This window comes from Taudactylus pleione, unplaced genomic scaffold (assembly GCF_031769625.1).
Source record: "Taudactylus pleione unplaced genomic scaffold, aTauple2 ptg000032l, whole genome shotgun sequence".
NCBI classification, from domain to species: domain Eukaryota; kingdom Metazoa; phylum Chordata; class Amphibia; order Anura; family Myobatrachidae; genus Taudactylus; species Taudactylus pleione.
The window spans coordinates 40,260,994-40,284,542 of NW_028284434.1; the positions used below are offsets into that span (position 1 = coordinate 40,260,994).

The 23,549-nt window shown below is 47.3% G+C and overlaps 1 protein-coding gene across 5 annotated transcripts in view; it reads right to left on the minus strand.

Annotated features, from left to right (window-relative positions):
* Window positions 1-23,549, minus strand: part of SNX8 (sorting nexin 8) — a 49,063-nt gene that overhangs the window by 20,869 nt on the left and 4,645 nt on the right. For 3 of the 5 annotated variants that reach the window (XM_088452041.1, XM_088452039.1, XM_088452040.1), the window contains exons 2-3: window positions 17,027-17,196; window positions 10,930-11,047 (exon numbers count right to left, since the gene is read on the minus strand). In XM_088452041.1, the coding sequence (XP_088308167.1) occupies window positions 10,930-11,047; window positions 17,027-17,170 (262 nt within the window). In that variant the 5' untranslated portion in view covers window positions 17,171-17,196. Of the gene's footprint in view, window positions 1-10,929; window positions 11,048-17,026; window positions 17,200-23,549 lie in introns of all 5 variants that reach the window. The other 2 variants (XM_088452042.1, XM_088452038.1) reach the window with 1 other exon arrangement.

The following is a 23,549-nucleotide window of genomic DNA, read 5'->3' on the forward strand; positions in this document are numbered from 1 at the left end:
TGCCTCGAGACAATCCCGTCTCGGAGGTCTACAGACAATTCCTTGGACTTCATGCTTGGTTTGTGCTCAGATATGCACCGTCAAGTGTGGGACCTTATATAGACAGGTGTATGCCTTTCAAAATCATGTCCAATCAACTGAATTTACTACAGGTAGACTCCAATTAAGCTGTAGGAACATCTCAAGGATGATTAGTGGAAACAGGATACACCTGAGCTCAATTTTGAGCTTCATGGCAAAGGCCGTGAATACTTATGTACATGTGACTTCTTAGTGTTTTGTTTTTTTTTAATTAAATTTGCAAAAAACTCAAAAAAACTCTTTACACGTTGTCATTATGGGGTATTGTGTGTAGAAATTTTGAGGACAAAAATCAATTTATTCCATTTTGGAATAAGGCTGTAACATAAAAAAAATGTGGAAAAAGTGAAGCGTTGTGAATACTTTCCGGATGCACTGTACACAGACATCGTTTATTATATGGTCAATGTTTCGGGGACCGTATCCCCTTTCTCAGGACAGCAATATCTTGCTCAACCACATAATAACACCCACATATTGTGTTAACTGTTTGGAAGCCTCCGAGTGCCGCCTTGTGTTTTACTGGAGTAGATTTGGGGGGTGCTCACCCCAGAAGAGGGCACCGGAGCAAGCTTTGGATGTATGATGTATGATGAATTGGATTGCTAATGTAATTGTACACGGCCATATTCCCTGTATCGGCAACTTCTGTACTAATTTTTTCTTTTTCTTTCAAACATTCTAAACAATCCAAACACATCGCTAGTGACCGATCTGATAGGCTGCACATTTTCTGGAGCATTGGTTCTGACCATAAAACGTTTTCCACCACAGTGCATTACTGAGATCACTTTAGATTCTAATAAAAGTAGATTAGCTTCTATAACATTCTCTCTCTCTCTATATATATATATATATATATATATATATATATATATATATATATATATATATATATATATATATATATATATATATATATATATATATATATATATATATATATATATATACACTTTCACTGTTTGATGAAACCCTGCTTCCGTGCAGCACGTCAAAAGGAAAGAGTTAAAGCGTATTTCAGATAATTAAGGTTGTGTGATCCTCAGAAAAAGGACTCGTCAGAATTTGACTTCCTCCCTTGAAGTGCTGATAAATAAACCGTTATCTCTTTTGAGGCCATTTTTCTCCTTCTGTAATTTCGCATCTGTACAACTATCTGCTCACGCATCAGCCCTGATCAAAGAGGGAGAGACAGTGGCTGTGACAGTCTTATCACTGCTCGGTCTTATAATACCGTCTTCATATCCTTCCTAACAAATCTATTCTGTTTCATGAAGGACAAAAATAACTAACACACATCTCAAAGGGTTTCATCTCACTGACAGCAACACGGATCTGCAGAGCTATGACGCCATGTGACTGCTGGCGCTGCTGTGAGAGAAGGGGGGGTGGGGGGGGTATAGTTTTTTTGATATTGACAAATTCTATTTTTTGTTTTCCAGGAAAAGGCTTTCATTATGAAGACCAGGATATTATTAGAGGTGTCATGCATTACAAAGTCACTTACAGACACACATAGATTCTTTGTAAACTTTTGTTGCACTAAAAAATAAAGGTACAGACTGTACACGTGCAGAGTTCACCTATACTTTCATCGTTGGCTAATGCCCTGCTGACATAGCTCCTGCACATCCACTTGTAGAAGACGGGAAGCTGCGGGTCTGAATAAATTCTCTTTGAGCCATGAGATTGAGGGGACATATACAGTCTGTATTACCTCTCTCACTTTGGTTTTATATCCCATAATTAGCAGGGAGGTAACTAGGGTTGTGCGACGTAAGCCTTCACTCAGGGCGTATGGTTGAGGGAGGATTGGGGAGATAAAGAAAAATATCTGTAGAAGCCAGCACTGGCTTACGGAGTCTGTTATGCCATCCATAGTAGTATCTGACGCGGTAGTTCAAGGCCTTTAATTAGTTTATCTATATGTGGCGGATATTCAGTGCAACCCATTCAGGTGTGGAGGGGTGAAAGGCTCAGTATAACATACAGATATGGGAGACGGGAGAGGCCCAGTGTAACACATACAGACATAGGGTGGCCTTAGTGCCACATATACAGAGAATATATAGGAATGGGGCAGTGTAGCACATACAGATACCAGGGGGTGAGCAGTGTAAAGGATGGAGGGCAGAGTAACACATATAGATACGAAGGAGTGGGCAGTGCAACACATACATATATAGGGAGGGGAGGGGGCAGTGCAACATATACAGATATGAGGGGAGGGGGCAGTGTAACACATACATATATATAGGGAGGGGTCAGTGTAACATACATATATAGGGAGGGGAGGGGGCAGTGTAACATATATATAGGGAGGGGAGGAGGCAGTGTAACACATAAATATATATATATATATGGAGGGAAGGGGGCAGTGTAACACATACATATATAGGGAGGGGAGGGGCAGTGTAACACATACATATATAGGGAGGGGAGGGGGCAGTGTAACACATACATATATAGGGAGGGGAGGGGCCAGTGTAACACATACTGTGACACAGTTAGGTTATGGGGTCCCTCTCCTGGGTAGAGGACTCCTTCCTTACACACACACACACAGCAGCAGGGAAGCAGCACACCAGTCTGGATGCAAGTACAAGCTGGTCGGCGCCAGTCTTTATTGTACAATGTCAGAAATAACATAAAGAAAACATAAACATAAATCCTAGCCCTGTCGGGGCACTAACTTCACAGGTAGTTCCCTCACTACCAGAACCTGGCAGGGCCTAATGCCCTCGCCAGCAACAAAGCACAGCACAGTACTTACAAATAGGTTTTTCAAGTGTCTCTGAGCAAACTCCCTGTCTGCTCTCCCAGGTGAGACCATCAGCCCTAAACACACTAGGCTTATATTGGCCACTCTCAGGTGAAAAACTAACAAGCCTGTTACCAGGCTGCGAGAACCAAAACCTGGAGTGGCCGTGGGTGGAGCCCTCCCTCTCCTCTCACCCACAACCCCCAGGTCCCAAACCGGCTTTTCAAAAAGCCGAAACTCAAGCCTGCTACACTGCAGACTTTCTCCTGGGGATTTTAAACACATAGGACAGGAATCTGAGATAAATGTCCCTGCCACAGACCACTTTACCAGTGATCCTATCACAATACATATATAGGAAGGGGAGGGGGCAGTGTAACAATATGAGATATGGTAAGAACTTACCCTTGTTATCTCTATTTCTACGAAGTCCATAGGGTTCCACAGGATACCTTGGGGTATAGGTGTGACGTCAGTCGCAGGGCACCAAAGAGTTAAGCTTTCAGCCTCCCAGGATGCACTAGGTCCCCCTCCTATACCCCGCCCCCGGGCCAAGGCACCTCAGTTAGTTACCAAGCCATAGGCCGGAGCAGGAGAAGGAAGAGAGAGAACAAAGATCTGGACACATACAAGAATCACATTCTCACCAGAGGGAGACGGAAAACCTGTGACCAGAGCAAAGCCCATCTGCAGCACAGGTGCGACAGGGCGGGAGTCCTGTGGAACCCTATGGACTTCGTAGAAATAGAGATAACAAGGGTAAGTTCTTACCATATCTCATATTTTCTACTTCAGGGTCCATAGGGTATCCACAGGATACCTTGGGGATGTCCCAAAGCAGTATCCTTTAAGGGTGGGGACGCTCCTGTGCAGAAAGGAGAATCCGCCGCCCGAAGGAAGCATCCTGAGAGGCGAAGGAGTCAAACCTGTAATACCTCACGAAGGTATGGACAGAGGACCACGTAGCAGCCTTGCAGATCTGAACTGCCGAGGCACCACGTCGAGCTGCCCACGAAGGACCCACAGACCTAGTGGAATGAGCCTTCAGAGAAGGAGGGACCGGTAGGCCTTCATGAAGATAAGCTTCAGAAATAGCCATACGGATCCAGGCTGCCAAAGTTTGCTTTGAAGCAGGCCAACCCCTAACTCAGAAACACGTCTGGCCGAAGCAATGGCCAGAAGGAAAACAGTCTTAGCTGTTAGCCATTTAAGATCCACTGAGCCCAGTGGTTCAAACGGCGGTCCTTGGAGAGCCCTCAGGACCACAGCCAAATCCCAAGGCGCCACAGGTGGAACAAAGGGCGGCTGAATACGGAGAACACCTTGCATAAAGGTGCGCACATCCGGGATTGTAGCAATCCTACGGTGAAACCAGACAGATAGGGCCGAAACCTGTACCTTCAAAGAAGCAAGGCGAAGCCCATGATCTAGTCCCGCTTGCAGGAAGGCGAGAATCCGAGACAGACGAAACTCCCGCGGTGCATAACCTCTCGGTCGACACCACTGGAAGAACGTATGCCACACGCGATGGTATATCCTCGCGGAAGACGGTTTCCGAGCTCGTAACATGGTACGCACCACAGAGCTGGAAAACCCCCGGGACCTCAGCATGGCCGTCTCAACAGCCACGCCGTCAAAGACAGCCGAGTCAGGTCCGGGTGAAGACAAGGACCCTGAGACAGAAGGTCCGGTCGTAGCGGCAACCGCAGAGGACTGTCCACGGACAGACCCTGAAGGTCTGAGAACCAGTGCCGTCTGGGCCACGCGGGAGCTATCAACAGGAGCGTCCCTCCTTCCTGTTTGAATTTCCGGATTACCCGTGGAAGAAGGGAGACCGGAGGGAACAGGTATGCGAACCGGAATGTCCACCGGACGGACAGAGCATCCACCAGAGACGCCCCTTCGTCTCTTGTGCGAGACCCGTACACCGGCAACTTGTTGTTGTGCCGGGACGCCATGAGGTCGATTTCTGGAAGACCCCACCTGTCCACCAGTAGTTGAAAAACGTCCGGGTGCAGGGACCATTCCCCCGGATGAACGTCCTGGCGACTTAGAAAGTCCGCCTCCCAATTTAGCACTCCCGGGATGAAGACCGCTGATATGGCCGGAAGATTGCGCTCCGCCCAAACCAGGATCCGAGAGACCTCTACGAGAGCCGCCCGACTGCGAGTTCCTCCTTGCCTGTTTATGTAGGCCACGGTGGTAGCGTTGTCCGACTGGACCTGCACCGGGTGACCCTGGAGAAACCGCTGTGCCTGCAGGAGAGCATTGAAGACCGCACGGAGTTCCAAGATATATTATTGGAAGCTCCGCTTCTGTCGGCGTCCACCTGCCCTGGAACAAGTGTGGACCCGAAACTGCTCCCCAGCCCCGAAGACTGGCGTCCGTTGTCAACAGGACCCAATTTGGAACCCAGAACGGACGTCCCTTGTTGAGGTGGGTCGTCTTTAACCACCACACAAGGGACAGGCGAACCTCCGGGGTGAGCACAATCGTCTGGAACTTCAGAGACTGAGGCAGCCCGTTCCACTTGGACAGGATCAGGTGCTGCAGAGGTCTGGAGTGAAACTGGGCGTATTCCACCATGTCGAACACCGACACCATGGAGCCCAGTAACCTCATCGCCGAGTGTAAGGACACCCGGCGGCTGTGCAGACAACTGCGCACCCTTGACTGTAAAGCAGAGATCTTGTCCTCCGTCACGAAGATCCTGTGCTGTCCCGAGTCCAATAAGGCTCCAAGATGCAGAATCCTCCGAGACGGGATTAGAGTGGACTTCTGCCAGTTGATTAGCCAGCCGTGCCGTTGCAGCAGTGCAATGGTCAGGTCCAAGTGGTGTAACAGGAGCTCTGGAGATCCTGCCACCAATAACAGGTCGTCCAAGTACGGCAACATGCGGACTCCTTGCAGCCGCAGAGAAGCCGCCATGACCGCCATCACCTTGGTGAAAACACGTGGTGCTGTCGCCAGGCCAAAAGGTAACGCCCGAAACTGGAAGTGGTCGCTGCGGATTGCCAACCCGAAGGAACTCTTGATGGCGCAAAAGAATAGGGACATGCAGGTAAGCGTCCTGTATGTCCAATGACACCATGTAGTCCCCAGGTTCCAGCGCCAGAATGATGGACCGTAGGGTCTCCATCCGAAACTTCGGGACCCGCAAAGACCAGTTGAGTGCTTTGAGGTTGAGAATCGGACGATATGACCCATTGGGTTTCTGTACCAAAAATAGATTTGAATAGAAACCCTGGCCCCTCTGGGAGAATGGAACAGGCACTATAACTCCAGCCTTGAGCATAGTGTGCAATACCTTCCGCAGCTCCGTAGCCTTGTTCCGGTCTGATGGTAGACCCGTGGTGAAGAATCGAGCCGGGGGTCTGTGCCGGAAGGAGAGGGCGTACCCGTGGGAGACCACCTCCAGAACCCAAGTGTCTGTCGTAGTGAACGACCAACACCGGGAGAACTGCAGCAGGCGGACTCCCACCCTGGGATCCCCCAAAGGGAGACCCGGACCGTCAGGCCGCAGGCTTGTCATCTGGCTTGGGGGCCGGACGTCTGGTACTCCATGCCTGTTTCCGGGGCTTGACCGATTTCTTAGGGCCAGCCTGTCGAGGAAACGACTGTGGTTTGGGGCTGCCCTGGGCCCTAGATGACCGAAAGGACGATGGTCCAGAACCAGAAGGAGCAGCGGCTGACGGGAGACAAGCAGATTTGGCTGCCGCCAGCGTGGCCACAATCTTATCCAGATCGGGACCGAAGAGAACTTCTCCGGTAAACAGCAACGCTTCCAGACCTTTCTTGGAATCTGCGTCCGCCTTCCAGGATCGCAGCCACAAGGTGCGACGAGCAGCTACCGCTGCTGAAGAAATTCTAGACACCAGAGTACTAATGTCTAGAGCCGCCTCGTTGATGTAGGTGGCCGAATCACGGAGATTGCCAATCAACTCCGCCTGTTCGGCCGGACAGTCGGATTCAAAAGAAGCCTCTAATGAATCCGCCCAGCGCTCCATCGCTCTGGCAACCCAGCAAATGGCCATAGCCGGCCGTGCTGCCCCCCCTGCAAGGGAATAAGCGGACTTCAGGCAGATTTCTACCTTGCGGTCCGTAGCATCCTTAAGGGAGGACATGGATGGCATCGGCAATGTGGCACTACGGACAAGACGGGTCACGTGAGAATCCACCTGTGGAGGGGATTCCCACTTTGCAAAATAATTATCCGCGAACGGATAAGCCACCGCCAGGCGTCTCTGCGGCTGGTATCTTTTGCCAGGTTGTTTCCACGCCTCCTCTAAATGGTCCACCAACTGACCCGAAAGAGGAAAGACTGTGGCATCGCCCTTCACATCTTTGAAAAAGGCATACTTAGATTTAGCCGCTGGGGGAACTTCGTCCTCAATCACCAAGGCTGTGCGGACCACCCGAATAAGTCCAGGAATATATACTTTGGACTTAGCATCAGCGTCCTTAGTATGGAGAGGTTCCTGATCGTAAGGATCCAGAATCTCCCCATCATCAGACGTCCCTTCGTCATCCTCATAAGGAGCGGACAGAGACGCCACCGGCCTTTTATGAGGCCGCATCACAGACTCCCCTTGCAACACATCCGACAAGTGCTGTACAGAACTCGTCAGGGAGTTAACCCACGCTGGCTCCTGAGAACCCGGGAGCGGGGAAATAGGGAGACTGTGGGGTACCACCAATTGTCGTGGGAACCCCTGCATGGGTGACGACACCACAGACTGCTGGGACAAACCCATCGGAGTAAACGCGGGCTGCGGAGCTAACTGGCCCACTAAAGCTGTTAACGCCTGAGCGAAACAAGCCCAGGGCGGCTCCTGTACCGGTGCTGTAACCGTAATAGGCCGCGCCATGGACAAACACTGCCGGCAAAGGCCCTCCGCGCTACCCTCCCCCTCCGCTAACGGTACTTTGCACGTGGTACACTGTAGCCGGAGGGGAAAATCACTTTCAGACATGATGGCACCACGTATGTGACCTCTCTCACCAATTAAGTATTAAATAGGCGAGAGACCACCCTGCAGCACCGCACTGCAAGGGCTTTAGCAGAAAGAACAGGGACAGTAATAAAGCTGACAGTTTAGAGAAGAAAAGTTACAGGCAGCGCTAGCACAGTCACATACAATGCAGAGAAATAACAATTCCTGCACTAACAGCGCTGATCACTCAACTACACAGACACAGGGCCTGGTAGGACACAGCGCTGCATACACAGACCTGAGCCACAGCGGAGGAGAGGTATGCGGGGGGACCCAGACCACGATGCTTCATTCCAGACTTCCAGCAGCGTTCACCATGCGTTGCAGAGAAGATGGCCGCCGAGGAGCAGAGAGAAGCTGGCCTGGGGGAGGAGCGCTGACACAGGACCAGTCAGCACAGTGCAGAGAGGGCTGTGTGCAGCGGGGGAGGCGCTGCACACAGCGCAGAGAGGGCTGCCCAGTGCAGAGAGGGCTGTGTGCAGCGGGGGAGGCGCGCCTTCCCTGTGAGACAGGGAAGGCGCGCTCCCCTGGCATGCATTTAACCCCTGGGACGCCGCAGCGCTACCGCTCTGCTGCGGTCCGCTGTCCCAGGGGGTAGTGGAAGGCGCAGGTTCAGTACCTGGCTCCACGCTGCAGCCAGTCCCCAGGGAGCCCCCTGCCTGGGGACTTTGGACCATGTGACCAGCGGGGACCCACCGCGGGACCCCGCTACTTACCTTTGTCCCCCTTGGATCCGGCCATGGTCCGGAACATCTGGGGTCACCGCTAGCTGTGACCCCAGATGCTCACCAGCATCCCCGGATCGGTACCGGCGTTCTGGTACCGGCGGGGGTGTAGGGAAGACAGCATGGATGTCAGGACTGACTGTCCATGCTGTACATCCAGATGTGCAGCCACAGCTGCACTGAAGAAAGCTTCAGGGGCTCTTCTAGCCCCCACTCCGACAGGTGCACCCGACGCCGGCCGGGCACCAAACTAAACTGAGGTGCCTTGGCCCGGGGGTGGGGTATAGGAGGGGGACCTAGTGCATCCTGGGAGGCTGAAAGCTTAACTCTTTAGTGCCCTGCGACTGACGTCACACCTATACCCAAAGGTATCCTGTGGATACCCTATGGACCCTGAAGTAGAAATATACATATATAGGGAGGGGAGGGGGCAGTGTAACACATAAATCTATAGGAAGGGGAGGGGGCAGTGTAACACATACATATATAGGGAGGGGAGGGGGCAGTGTAACACATACATATATATACGGAGGGGAGGGGGCAGTGTAATATGGGAATGGCAGCGTTAAGCTAGGTACACGATGCAACTCTTTGATCATACCGATAATTAGGACGATTTTTCGGCAAAATCACGGTCCCGATATCGGTGCTACACACTACACAATTTAAATGAAATTCCTGGCGAATGTCACAGTGAATTTGCAGATGTACGCTCACACGGATGATGAGGTAACCAGGAAATCGCATAGGAAATATGGGCACATTACCGAGAATACACTCACACTGCGCGATAGTGGGAAATTGTGGGCGAGATTTCCAGTCTTGATGGACAGATGGGATAATGGTAGGAATGCGTTTGTGGATGTTCTCTGCCCATTTTATCAGTGAAACACTAAAACGATCGTTCGGACGCACTATACAATAAATGAGATTGATCACCAGTTTATTGGCAAAGCAGCTCAATATTTGTATAGCGTATAGGTATCTTAACACATACACATTTAGGGGAGGGGCAGTGTAACACATAGATATGGGGGGCACAATACAGACCATACAGAGGGTCACATCTATTATTATAAAATTGGACCCTGATCAAAATTAGATCATCAGGTTTGCGTTATGACATCATCTCAGCTGCAGTGAGCTCGTGCATGTCATACCTAACTCGCACACCATGCACGTTAGGTATGACAGAAGAGGACTGAGAAGTATAATGTGACCGAAGAGGATGAAGCAGGGGAGCTGACCCAGCAGCTGAATGATCGATTTACTAGTAAAGACAAGACAAAGAAAACATGAGGTAGAATGGAGACAATAATCTAAACATTATGACTGTTTGCAATAGTAAGGTTAGTATAAAGGCTAGCTAAATATATATACCTCAGACATCTTGTAGAGAAGGTAAATGGAATCTGTGGTCAGAATAAATGTCAACAGGGCTGGACTGGCCATCTGGCAAATACCGGAAGGGCCGATGTCCGGATGGGACAGTTCGAGCAGCTCCACCTCCTAGCACTTTGCTGGCATGCAGAGAGACGAGAGCGTTCCGCATGGCCACAGCCCATTTCTGTGCACACAGGGATTCCGGGGGAAGGGGGAGGGGGTCTACAGCCCAACTCCGTCCCTGCTTGTCACAACTATATATTCAGTCAGACTAGAGAAGCCTCATTACATTTCTCCATAAAATGTCACCCACTAGCTCCACCCCAGGATATGGATATTAATATCTCTCAAAGGACATGAAATCTTATATTTGAAATCTGTGTCTGTCTATCTCTCTGTATGTATATGTATGTTATTTCTACTTAGAAAAGGCTTTTTCTCAAAGCACCATACCTTCACATGCCAGGCTGGCATAGGCGTCAATTCGTATGTTGCTCTCCCCTCACTGTTAAGTTCAGTTGGGTTAATATTAGGTCCTGCACACTATAAATTGGCATATCACAGTGTTTGTTACCAGTTTAAAACCAACCTGTATCATATATCAGCCTAATCCCATTATCTCTTTCTCACTATCAATTTGGCCAATTGAATTCAAAATAAAAGTAAACAATCAAAAAGCAGTAGTTCAATGTCAATATGAATATGAAGAAAGAAAATGAAAGCAAATATCTGATTGGCTGGGACAAGAGATGGTATCCTCTTTTGTACAGTTACACGTAAATATTCCCATTTGAGGAGTTTCACTTTTTGTTTCTGTTGCCATTTTAGAATCCCTGATAACTTGGGATATAATAAACATTTAGCCACATTGGCCTTCAATTAGTCTTTTTTTTTGGGGGGGGGATTAGTGCAAACCAGCAGAATCCTCATTGAGCATAGACACTGCATTGTGATTGGGAGAATCTTAAAAATAGTTACCTACCTCCAAGCATTCTCTTTGGCGGTAGCGCTGGCACCATACGGTATGGATACTTCTGCAACAACATCTCTTGGAACATGACAAAGTCATTGTATCTTCTGTACACAGAAGACTTAAAGAACTGCAGAGTGACAAAGAAAAATTAATTAAAACAAAATTGATAACTCACTTTCTAAAACAGATATTCAGATTATAACATTTTACCGCTTTCACACCAAACTTAACGTGGGTTATTGCCGGAGCAACCCGGGTTCAGGTTTAGTGTGAAATGGTCAACCCGGGTTTTGTTACCCATGAATCCGACCCTGGTTGCCACCAGGGATGAACATGGCAATGACCCGGGTAACGGTGCGACTCGCGTTATCTGACTGGGTCATGGAAGGAAGATCTGATTGGAGCTTCTGATGTGCTCAGAGATTGTCATCTCCCAGCGTTGTAATGACGCACACAAGTTTTGCAGGGCTGACATAAGTTCAGTGTGAACGGGGTCTACCCGGGAATAATCCAGGTCCAAGGTGCAGTGTGAAAGGGGTCTGACCCATTTGTGACACGGGTTGGAACAGTATTCAAAAACCCGGGTCGGACCTGGTTTTTTGGTTTGAAAGGGGTATCAGTCTGAAGCTAGGTACATACATTGCAATAATGCACAGGTTCTCAAACTCAGTCCTCAGGACCCCAAACAGTGCATGTTTTCCAGGTCTCCTCACAGAATCAGTGAAATAATTAGCTCTACCTGTGGATCTTTTAAAATGTGCCATTGAGTAATGAATACACCTGTGCACCTGCTGGGTGACCTGGAAAATGTGACCTGTGTGGGGTCCTGAGGACAGAGTTTAAGAACCACTGCTATAATGGGACTGATCAGCCAATTCTCAGGTGGTCGGTCCGATTATTGTACGGTGTGTACACAGCATTCGGGGAGGACTGTTGTTTGAAAAACCAGTCAGATTGGCTCCAACACTGGGAGATCTGCATGACATTAGTCTGTCCCAATCAGGGTCGCTTCTAGACTTTGCAGAGCTAAGGGCGAGAGTTTCCTTTGGCGCCTTGACCTCAAAGGACATGGCCTGGTCAAAGGGAAAAGCCATGGTTGCAAAAAAACCTCCAAAAAACAGTAATTGTGGGGCCGCAGGGGGGGTCGTCTCCAGGGTGGGAGTGGTTTGCCATGCGCGAAAACGTCACACCCGGCACCAGCATTCTGGGAGACTGGTACTCCCAGCGGGAGGGAGCAGCAGCGACGTTTGTAAAAGTGGCACGCGGCCGCCGCAGCTTGTAATATGCCGGCGGGCAAAAGAGGGCGGGTGCTGTTAAATTAGATGGCGTCGACAGGGTGACTGAAGCCGTGCCACTGGTCCCAATGAGCAGATATTGTGCAGTAAATGCAGTGTGTATCAGTCCAACAAACAGCACCTCTACAATCTTCACAAATAGGAAACTCCTATTCAGGAGACTTAGCTCATGGGAAACACCCCAGGGAGCATCTTACAGCCCAGAATCCCTTTCCCTTATGTCTCTCTAGTGATTCTCATGCTGAGCAGGAAACCTCAATCCTGCATAGAGGAGCCCCAAAGAGAGTGAAAGGATCGGTCAGAAGAGAAGATTTTGTCTCAGCAATGCCCCCACTTTATTACTGAGGAAAAGAGAATGATAAATACCTTGGGACAATATAATCATGACCAAAAGACATAAATGACCAGGGAAAAGGGGAATAGGAGGATATAGTTTGAGCACAGGATCTAATATATTGGATATGATTAATAATGAAAATTCACAATTATGAATATCAGACCCTAGTATGGGTATCAATAAGAAATATTATAAAGTGTGGAGGTGCTCCCCATGAGAGTATAGATAAACGTAGTATGGGGAAGAAGGAGAAAACTCTCTTGTTTGGGGGCACTCAAATGTAAAGGTTATAGTCAAAATAATATATAAAAAATAACTTTTATTAGATATATATTAAAATACCAACAACAAGTCTAAGCCCGTTACTTAATGGCCTTACTGTTGGAATAACAGCTGTAAATTGTCACCAGCAGAACACGAACATACATAGAACATAAGACGACATATAATACAATACTTGTCACAAATGTGTGAAGCTAAGTGAAATATTACAAATAGGTCTCTAATTCTCTATCTCATACAGTATTGAGACCAATGGAAGACATTTTCTAGTTCAATGACCTCATAGTATCATCATAGCACAATGGCTAATCACAATTGCAGCAAAAACATCCAAGGAAATCTTCTAGAAAAGAGTATGATAATGACAATACAATATTCAATATAAATTACATAAGATATCACAGTACAATACCACTGAACAGTAATTTAAAGCAATACAACGATAAGGGGGTCAGATGGAATAATAACTGACCCTACAAATATCGAAATAAATATAAGTAAATCACAGGTTGTTGTGAGAGGCAGATCACACATAAGTCGCCTGTGATGCCACCCAGGTACTAGTAGACAGTAAAGTTATAGGTAAAAGTGAAACTACTCCTTTATATGGAGTTTACAAAATAGCAGCTGCTGCATGCCATTGTATAACCATTGAATGGCATGTGAGCGTACTATAAAGGTACTCCCAGGGTAGGGAATAAGTATAATGAGTATCTGCTGTTGGACTACGTTAAAAAGAAGGTCCTGGTGTAAACATTGCAGGAACCTCTAATAGACGGACCCCAATGAGAGTACTCATAGAAACAATAGTACTAGAAATCGTAATGGAATGAAATAACACAGCATAGGTTTGCAATCTGTGCTGCTGCCAGTCATGTACCAAAAGGTAGTGGTGAGTGGTGGGAAACCCAGATCGCATATGCAGTGATAAGAAGAAAGAGTATGAGTGTAGCTGCACTATGGCTAGTACAGGACGAGTGGAGCTCTGTTGCCCTAAAGGTATTGCAGGGTCACAAGCTTGTCTCTGTTAAATAAAGCCGCTAAGTGCGCTAAAGAAACAGTAGTATGAAAAGTACCTGGGCGCTCACCTCCAGGGAGCCAGTGTATGGTGTAGGAGATCTGCCGCTAGAAGAGCCTGTCAGTATGCTGCCATGACGAATCCCGCCTGTACACAGCCGGATTCGCGGGTCTGACTGAGGAAGCGACAGTGAAACGCGCGTCTCAGACCCGCGAATCCGGCTGTGTACAGGCGGGATTCGTCATGGCAGCATACTGACAGGCTCTTCTAGCAGCAGATCTCCTACACCATACACTGGCTCCCTGGAGGTGAGCGCCCAGGTACTTTTCATACTACTGTTTCTTTAGCGCACTTAGCGGCTTTATTTAACAGAGACAAGCTTGTGACCCTGCAATACCTTTAGGGCAACAGAGCTCCACTCGTCCTGTACTAGCCATAGTGCAGCTACACTCATACTCTTTCTTCCTATCACTGCATATGCGATCTGGGTTTCCCACCACTCACCACTACCTTTTGGTACATGACTGGCAGCAGCACAGATTGCAAACCTATGCTGTGTTATTTCATTCCATTACGGTTCTTAGCACTATTGTTTCTATGAGTACTCTCATTGGGGTCCGTCTATTAGAGGTTCCTGCAATGTTTACACCAGGACCTTCTTTTTAACGTAGTCCAACAGCAGATACTCATTATACTTATTCCCTACCCTGGGAGTACCTTTATAGTACGCTCACTTGCCATTCAATGGTTATACAATGGCACGCAGCAGCTGCTATTTTGTAAACTCCATATAAAGGAGTAGTTTCACTTTTACCTATAACTTTACTGTCTACTAGTACCTGGGTGGCATCACAGGCGACTTATGTGTGATCTGCCTCTCACAACAACCTGTGATTTACTTATATTTATTTCGATATTTGTAGGGTCAGTTATTATTCCATCTGACCCCCTTATCGTTGTATTGCTTTAAATTACTGTTCAGTGGTATTGTACTGTGATATCTTATGTAATTTATATTGAATATTGTATTGTCATTATCATACTCTTTTCTAGAAGATTTCCTTGGATGTTTCTGCTGCAATTGTGATTAGCCATTGTGCTATGATGATACTATGAGGTCATTGAACTAGAAAATGTCTTACATTGGTCTCAATACTGTATGAGATAGAGAATTAGAGACCTATTTGTAATATTTCACTTAGCTTCACACATTTGTGACAAGTATTGTATTATATGTCGTCTTATGTTCTATGTATGTTCGTGTTCTGCTGGTGACAATTTACAGCTGTTATTCCAACAGTAAGGCCATTAAGTAATGGGCTTAGACTTGTTGTTGGTATTTTAATATATATCTAATAAAAGTTATTTTTTATATATTATTTTGACTATAACCTTTACATTTGAGTGCCCCCAAACAAGAGAGTTTTCTCCTTCTTCCCCATACTACATGACCAAAAGACATCAGCATTTTGAGATGGTTTGGTACTGGATGGCGACCAGAATCACGACACCGGCATCCCGACAGGGTTAGGATACAGATACCTGTCAGTCGGTATCCTAACCCTCCCCCTCTCCCTACCCCTCCCTTCCTGGTGCCTAAACCTAACCTCCCCCCTAGTGCCTAAACCTAACCTCACCCTCCCGCAAACCTAACCCTCCCCCATTAGTGCCTAACGCTAACCCTCCCCATTTGTGCCTAACGCTAACCCTCCCCCATTAGTGCCTAACGCTAACCCTCCCCCTAGTGTCTAACCCTCCCCCATTAGTGCCTAATGCTAACCCTCCCCCTAGTGTCTAACCCTCCCCCATTAGTGCCTAACGCTAACCCTCCCCCATTAGTGCCTAACGCTAACCCTCCCCCTAGTGTCTAACCCTAACCCATAATGCTAACCCTTTCCCTAACCCTGCTATTTACCTTAGGGATGCTGGGGCCGGGATTATGACAGGTGTCGGGATAACGGCGCCAGCGTTCTGAGCGTCGGAATCCCCGCAGTCGGTATTATGAGCGCATCCCTTTTTGAGATAAGTGTATAGAGCAAATAACAGTGCGATAACTTGGATGAAGTTATCAGAAATAGAGGAGAAACACAGGGGGATGATATGGGAGTAGCAATGTGACATATTATATTATAAATGTCCAGTTAATACAGCACGGACACAAATAACTACCAAGTAAACATTATTTCCCAGAAGTAATATTTCCATATTATTACTATTGTTTATTTATATAGTGCGATGGTTATACCTGTACAGAGAATGTTTAATCGTTCGCTAAGTACCTGCCCTATTGGAGCTTAAGAGTCAAACATTATCTACCACACACATTCATTAGTTAATTCATTATCCTACCAGTATGTTTTTTTGGCACAAAGGAAACCCACGTAAACATGAGCTTAACATACAAACTCCGCACAGATAGGGCCCTGGGCACAGCAGTGTAAGGTAGCAATGCTAACCACTGTGCCACCCACCATTTACATATTGTCCCCAAGTATTGTCATACATTTCATTCTAAAGGGTGATTTTAATTAGCCGTGAATGTGGGAAAACTTTGTATACTTTTGTACTGTAGTGTTCATTCTAGCACTCTGCACCTGTCACAACCCGTGCAATTCCTCTCTCCTGCCTGGGGTGTCGCTCTCTGCTCTGGTGCTTCTAGCACACACTCATCTGATGCAACAAACTGCTGATACAGAGCAGAGTGTGCTAGAAGCACCAGAGCAGAGAGTGACACCCCAGGCAGGAAAGAGTAACTGCACGGGCTGTGACAGGTGTAGGGTGCTAGAATGAACACTATTTTGTTCTCACCACACTGAAGTGCATGCACCTCTACCAATTTATACATAAATAATAAGATTATACCCAATATAATAACTGGAAATACGCTCAGCCGCACATCGCAGGAGGTTCTGAAGGAACGTTGCACTTAACTGAATCTGCCACCTAATATTGTTAATCGGACATTAACAATGCAACACTTATTTTATTCATTTCTGTAATGATTTAGCGGATTTCTTCCGATTTCTGGAACTAGTAAGAATAATTAAAAATAACCAAAGAAATCCTTCCGCAAGTACTACTAGCTGGATTGCACTTAACTATATTAAAACCCAAATATAACATCTTCCAGTTTACTAGTATCTGTCATAATACAAAGTTCATGTGTCCTCTCACCTGGCTGGACACCTCATACTCCACATGCTTGAGAAACAAGCCTTTCTTCTCTGGGATGAGTTCCACCTGCACCGTATCATGACCCAATAATTCCTGTAAGGTGTATGCCAGCATCAAAGGACTCCCCTGGGTGACCTCCATCATTCCACATTCAGGGACGCTCAACAATCCTGCTAGGAGACATCATTTTAGCAGACTGGACATCACGAGCGGTTACTGAACATACATCCGTAAAGCAGCCAGGGGACACTTCACTGGCTGAGAGCTTGGAATGAACGAGTAGATTTTTAACAGCAATATTAACCAAGCATAGAATATATACATACACACAGATCAAAGTTTGTGTATGCACTCCAACACAGTGGTTTTAAATAGAGTAGTGTATGTTTTATAATTACCTACTTTAAACCATTATAAGTCATCATTACTGTAATTATAAAATGACGACTATAACAGCAGTGATAAGGCTGCATCAAAAACTCCACCTTGAACAAAACTGTAAGTGAAGGTTGTTTAGTTGGTAACGATGGTCCAGATACTAAATGTAATTTACACCATCCAGTTTATTAAATAAAGTTTTACATTACATTGTTCAGACAGATTGTCATATTGTGGGACCCCTTCAGTTCTACGGTTTGGCAAGTTGGGGGTCCACTTAAGTCACGAGGACTTAACACAACACATTTATAATAAGATTCACTACCTACTCTTGAAAGAGTCTGGTTAGCTTTGTTATTAGTTTGCTGTAATAAGTAATTAAAGGAATGTTTCCTACTGGAAATATGTCAGCGTGTAAATAAATTGTATCTTATTACACCGTTCTCCCCCCATTGAGCTGGGAACACACTGGAGCGACTTCGGGCCCAGAGCCGGCCCTAGGCATAGGCATAATAAGCTTATGCCTAGGGGTGACTTGAATGCCTAGGGGCATTCAAGGCTCTGCCGCTGCCGCGATCGGAGCTCCGCTCCGACCTGGCAGCGTACCTGTCAGCCGGTCAGAATGAGCTTCTGCACAGAAGCTCATTCCGACCCGGTCCCCGTTATTTAAATAGTTGGAGTCGGAGCGGACCCGCTTCGGCTGCTCCAGCTCCACCAACATAACAGCCACCCCCCGCAGCGGCCCGGCCCCTTGTTATGACACGGCGCGCGTGACGTCATGCGCGCCGTGTCATAACAAGGGGCCGGGCTGCTGGAAGGAGAGGAGCCGCGGAAAAGAAGCAGCCAAGGGGATGGGGGGGAAGGCTGAGACACGCACTGGGGATGGGGGGGAAGGCTGAGACACGCACTGGGGATGGGGGGGAGGCTGAGACACGCACTGGGGATGGGGGGGAGGCTGAGACACGCACTGGGGATGGGGGGGGGAGGCTGAGACACGCACTGGGGATGGGGGGGGGAGGCTGAGACACGCACTGGGGATGGGGGGGAGGCTGAGACACGCACTGGGGATGGGGGGGGAGGCTGAGACACGCACTGGGGATGGGGGGGGAGGCTGAGACACGCACTGGGGATGGGGGGGGAGGCTGAGACACGCACTGGGGATGGGGGGGGAGGCTGAGACACGCACTGGGGATGGGGGGGAGGCTGAGACACGTACTGGGGCTGGGCTGAGACACGCACTGGGGCTGGGGGGAAGGGAGGCTGAGACACGCACTGGGGCTGGGGGGAGAAGGCTGAGACACGCACTGGGGATGGGGGGGGGGAAGGCTGAGACACGCACTGGGGATGGGGGGGAAGGCTGAGACATGCACTGGGGATGGGGGGGAAGGCCTGAGACACGCACTGGAGCTGGGGGGGGGGGGAGGCTGAGACACGCATGGGATGGGGGGGAGGCTGAGACACGCACTGGGGATGGGGGGGGAGGCTGAGACATGCACTGGGGCTGGCGTAGGGAAGGCTGAGACACGTACTGGGGCTGGGCTGAGACACGCACTGGGGCTGGGGGGGAGGGAGGCTGAGACACGCACTGGGGCTGGAGGGGGAAGGCAAGGCTGAGACACACTCTGGGGCTTAGGGGGAGAAAGAGGCAGACACGCTGGGGGTGGGGGGAAAGAGGCTGACACACTGGGGCTGGGAAACATGCTGGAGGGTAGAATAATGCTGACACACCCTGGGGCTGAGGGGAGAATGAGGCTGACACAGTGGGGGAATGGTGCCGAGAGACACACTGGGTCTAAGGGAATGGGGCCAAGACACACACTAGGTCTGGGGGAATGGGGCTGAGACACTCACTAGGTCTGGGGGAATGGGGCTAGTGGTACTGCAAGGTGGGGTGCCGGCCTTTTATTACGTGTGTAAATATTTGTGTTTACGTGTGTTTATTTATATAGATATATAAATAAATGCTAGGGGGCATCAGCCAAAATTTTGCCTAGGGCACCAAATTGGCTAGGGCCGGCTCTGTTCGGGCCCATATGCAGTTTCTTAACTGCTGCACATTTCAAACCTAGCGAAACCTCTAGCGGCCAGTGCATTGTTAATAAATGATGGAACGGCGATCGTTCCGTCGTTCATTAAAGTCATCCAGTGTGGACGTACAATCACTGTTCAAGGGCATTTGCTCCGATGTCGGAGGGAATGCCCGTCGCTCCAGTGTGTACCCAGCAGTTGCAGTAAAGACACAAAAGGCAGGTATTTGTAAACAAAGAAACACTTATAAGTTTATTAGGAATTGCTGGAAGCTATAAGATAAGCTTGCTGTGGCTAATTAATGAAGTGGTTGGTCATTAAAGCTGGGCATACACGGCCAGATAAAATGTCAGTCAGCCTGCCAGCCGCAGATGTCCGCCGCATACACTGTGAGATATCTCACAGTGTATTTGGCCAACATCTGCACTCCGCCCCCGGGGGAGGAGACATTTCCCTGTTCCTTCCATGGGAAGGAACACAGGAAATGTCAGTCAGTCGGCCGCGGCTGGGCATACACGGCCGACAGGTTACCACCTAAATATTGCATCGGACGGGCATGCTAGACAATCCGGCATGCCCGACCAAGCAATATTTAACCCTCGGTCGGCCGCACACACACACTACAATTATCGGGGCGATCTGCGGATATCGGGCGGATCGCCCCGATAATTGTAACGTGTATGGCCAGCTTTAGTTATAATAGGCAGGTAGATATCAGGCTTGCCAGCTTGTGCATTCCTATACATGACCCAAATCCTACAAAGCATCTGCTCAGATGTGGTATAAATAATGGTAAATTTCTGTATATGTGGACAAATAGGAAAATTTACATTTATTCAAGGGCGTAGCAGACCCACCTCCTAAAGAATGAAAACAGAAGGGTGTGTGCGATTCCCTCTATAGCCCTGTGCTGGTGGCTACATTAATAGGTTGTGTCAGATTTAAATGACGGATCTTTAAACTAAATTGTTATGGAATTAGTCATTTTCCAGCAAACCCAAATTTTGAAATGTTTAATATCTAAATTCAATGTCAGCAAGTTCATGCGGATTACGCATAAACAGGGCTGGGAAAGATCATGCAGAGAGCTGGATAGCCAATTTCACCCTTACGCTTGTGTTCTTGTAATTGTATGATTCAGACAATTCTGTAATGTTTAGTTATGAAATGACCCCACTCCTATTGTGCTTTAGGTCTGTCACTGGCTTTCCAAGTAACAACCTCAGACAAAGTTTCATTATAAAAAGATTTCCCAACCAGGAACTTTTGAAGTTCTGCTCAGATACTATAATAATTTATAGCATCTACGTGAGCTACAGAGTTGTCTCTACTTCCTCTGCAAATTCCTAGTCTTCCGTTTCAGCCGTCCCTTAACCCCATCTGCATGGTGTAATTTTCAGCTCATCCTTTCTATACTATACTTTGATTTATAGATCCAGCTAACTAGAATGGGACGTGGACACGGATGCTGGAAAGACTGAAGGGGAAAAAGCAGGCAGCTCTGGAAAGTTAGGGCCCAATTCATTACGGATCGCAAATGCACTAGCGATTAAGTACACAGTTCAAATGCGATAGTATGATAATTCATTGTGATCGCTATGCAGCCACCGCACTACATAAGGACGCCCACTTTACCTTACACACATCTGTAATGTTTAGCAGGACTGCAAAATCATTGGTACAATCGAGTACCATCGCAGCCTCACGCACACTTGCACAAGCCCCGACCTAACTCAGAAATTGCTAACTTCAGCGCACGCTATGAGAGCTCAAGCTGTGTAAGGCATTGTAGTGAATAATTTATGCACACCCATGCAACGGCGTTCCAACGCACTGGCACACCTGTGTTTCCCCAACTAACCCCACTTCACCACCCACAAACAGCACTTCCTGTCAATCACTCTGCGATGGGTCTGCGAAGTCCTGATCGCAATGGCTAGTTCGCACACTGAGATGCATACGCATGCACAGATCGCAACAATCACCTGATTGCATGCGCATTAGCAACTACGAACCTTGCTGAATCAGGCCTTTAATACAGGTACAGTGCTTTTTTTTTTTTTATTAAATTTGCAAAAATCTAAAAAAACAAAAAAAAAACCTTAACACGTTGTCATTATGGGGTACTGTGTGTAGAATTTTGAGGAAAAAATTAATTTATTCTACTTTGGAATAAGGCTGTAACATAACAAAATGTGGAAAAAGTGAAGCACTGTGAATACTTTCCGGATGCACTGTAACTATACAGAAACAGATGCAACAAAACAGTGGTTCTCTTATTATTATCATCCTTTATTTATATGGTGCCACAAGTGTTCCGCAGCGCCTTACATAGTACATAGAACTAATAGGTGAACAAGAAACAAGTAACTTACAGTACATTACAGTGCAGGACAAGGACACGATTTATATACACTGCTGCAATAGCGATTAAAGCACTCACAATAAGCAGCAGGGAGTTATCAGTCCGTGTTAGGTGCCCTTATAGGGAGTAAAGAGTAGAAGAAAGTGTAAAGAGAAGCACATGAGGGTAGAGGTCCCTGCTCGTGAGAGCTTACATTCTAAAGGGGAGGGACAGACAGACAGACAGACAGGGGTGACACAGAAGGACAGGACTGTAAGAGGACATACTGTATAAGTGAAACAAATCCAATTTTGTTATATAGGGATTCCCACCAAGCTTTTAGTTATATCATTAGAAGAAATCTATCTTGGCTAAATGTCTAACTTGGAACAATAATTTTTATTTACAAAGACTGAAATGGTGACTTATTACCAGGACATCTCTAGCAAAGTTATAATGAAAAGTTTCTCTATATTAGGCAACAAGTCTTAAATGCAAAATATCTGCCGATGATTAATGTGGACTGTAGGTGAAGTTATTGGGGGTGGGGTGCAATCAGTGACAACACATGTATGCTTCACTATATACCCAGTAGGTTACAGGCTGCAGGCCTGCTACAAGGCCGCATAGGTTTTTATTTCAAAGTGGTATTATATGCACAGCATAAATTAAAGAGTAAAGGTGCCTATTCACTAGACGACTAAAATGAGCAATTGAACGATAACGTTTGATAATCGCATGAAAATCATTTGCAGATTGTTTAAAAAAATTGGTCTTTTAGACATCTATCATCGTGCAAACATGCTAGTCAACCTGACGATAACGTCAGGTTCAGCATGTTTGCAGATGATTGATTGTGACTACACCGAACGACTGCTCGTTCACTGTAGGCACATCACAGACTGACAAACGACTGCACGATTACAATGTCGTAATCGTGCAGTCTTTTGCCTGTCGTCTAGTAGATAGGCCCCTTTAGACAGGAGTTAACAGGAGGAAGACATGAGGACAACATTTAAAAAGAACTTGAAAAGGATCTTCTGAGATTCTGGATACTCTGCAACTCAGCCACCAGCTTTCATTATAACCTGAACACACCTTTTTAATTTAAAGTCCTGCAACTTTAACAGCTCTAAACTCCTTTTGTTTATTATTTACTCTTGTAGCCTTTACATCTACCAGCACTGTTCTTCCTTTTATCTGATTTTTTACATTTTAACTGTACTGTTCCTGTATCTCACTCTCATCACTACTACTGCCGTTTCCTTCCCCCCTAATCCCTCATCTACGCAATGTCTCTCTTTTCTTCGGCTCCCCTCCTCACTCAGAAGCTACATAATACTTTCCTTTACCACCAGTTCCCATCTCTTTCCTCCCTCCATAGTCTCCTCCACTTTCTCCTCTCCCTCCTTCCTCTCCTCTATATCCCTTCATCCCATCTAGTACTCTAAACCACATCTCCCATAACTCCTAAGCCCTGCACCCTCCCTTTTCTCCAAGTTACACCTCTTCTCAACCCACACCACACTAAACCTCCACCTTGCCCACCACCTGCTGTCACACTTCCTCACTCAGAAGCCCACCACATACCCACACTCTCCTTATCCCAAGGCTCTAAATCAATCTCAACCCCACATTACAGCAACCCTAACAATCTCCTCTTTCCTCCCAACTCTGTCCCTCTCTCCTGTTTCCTCTGGAAAGCCAGTCCTGTCTATAATAAACTGGTCCCTGTCCATGACGGCTTCATATTAAACTCCTTCAATCTCCTAG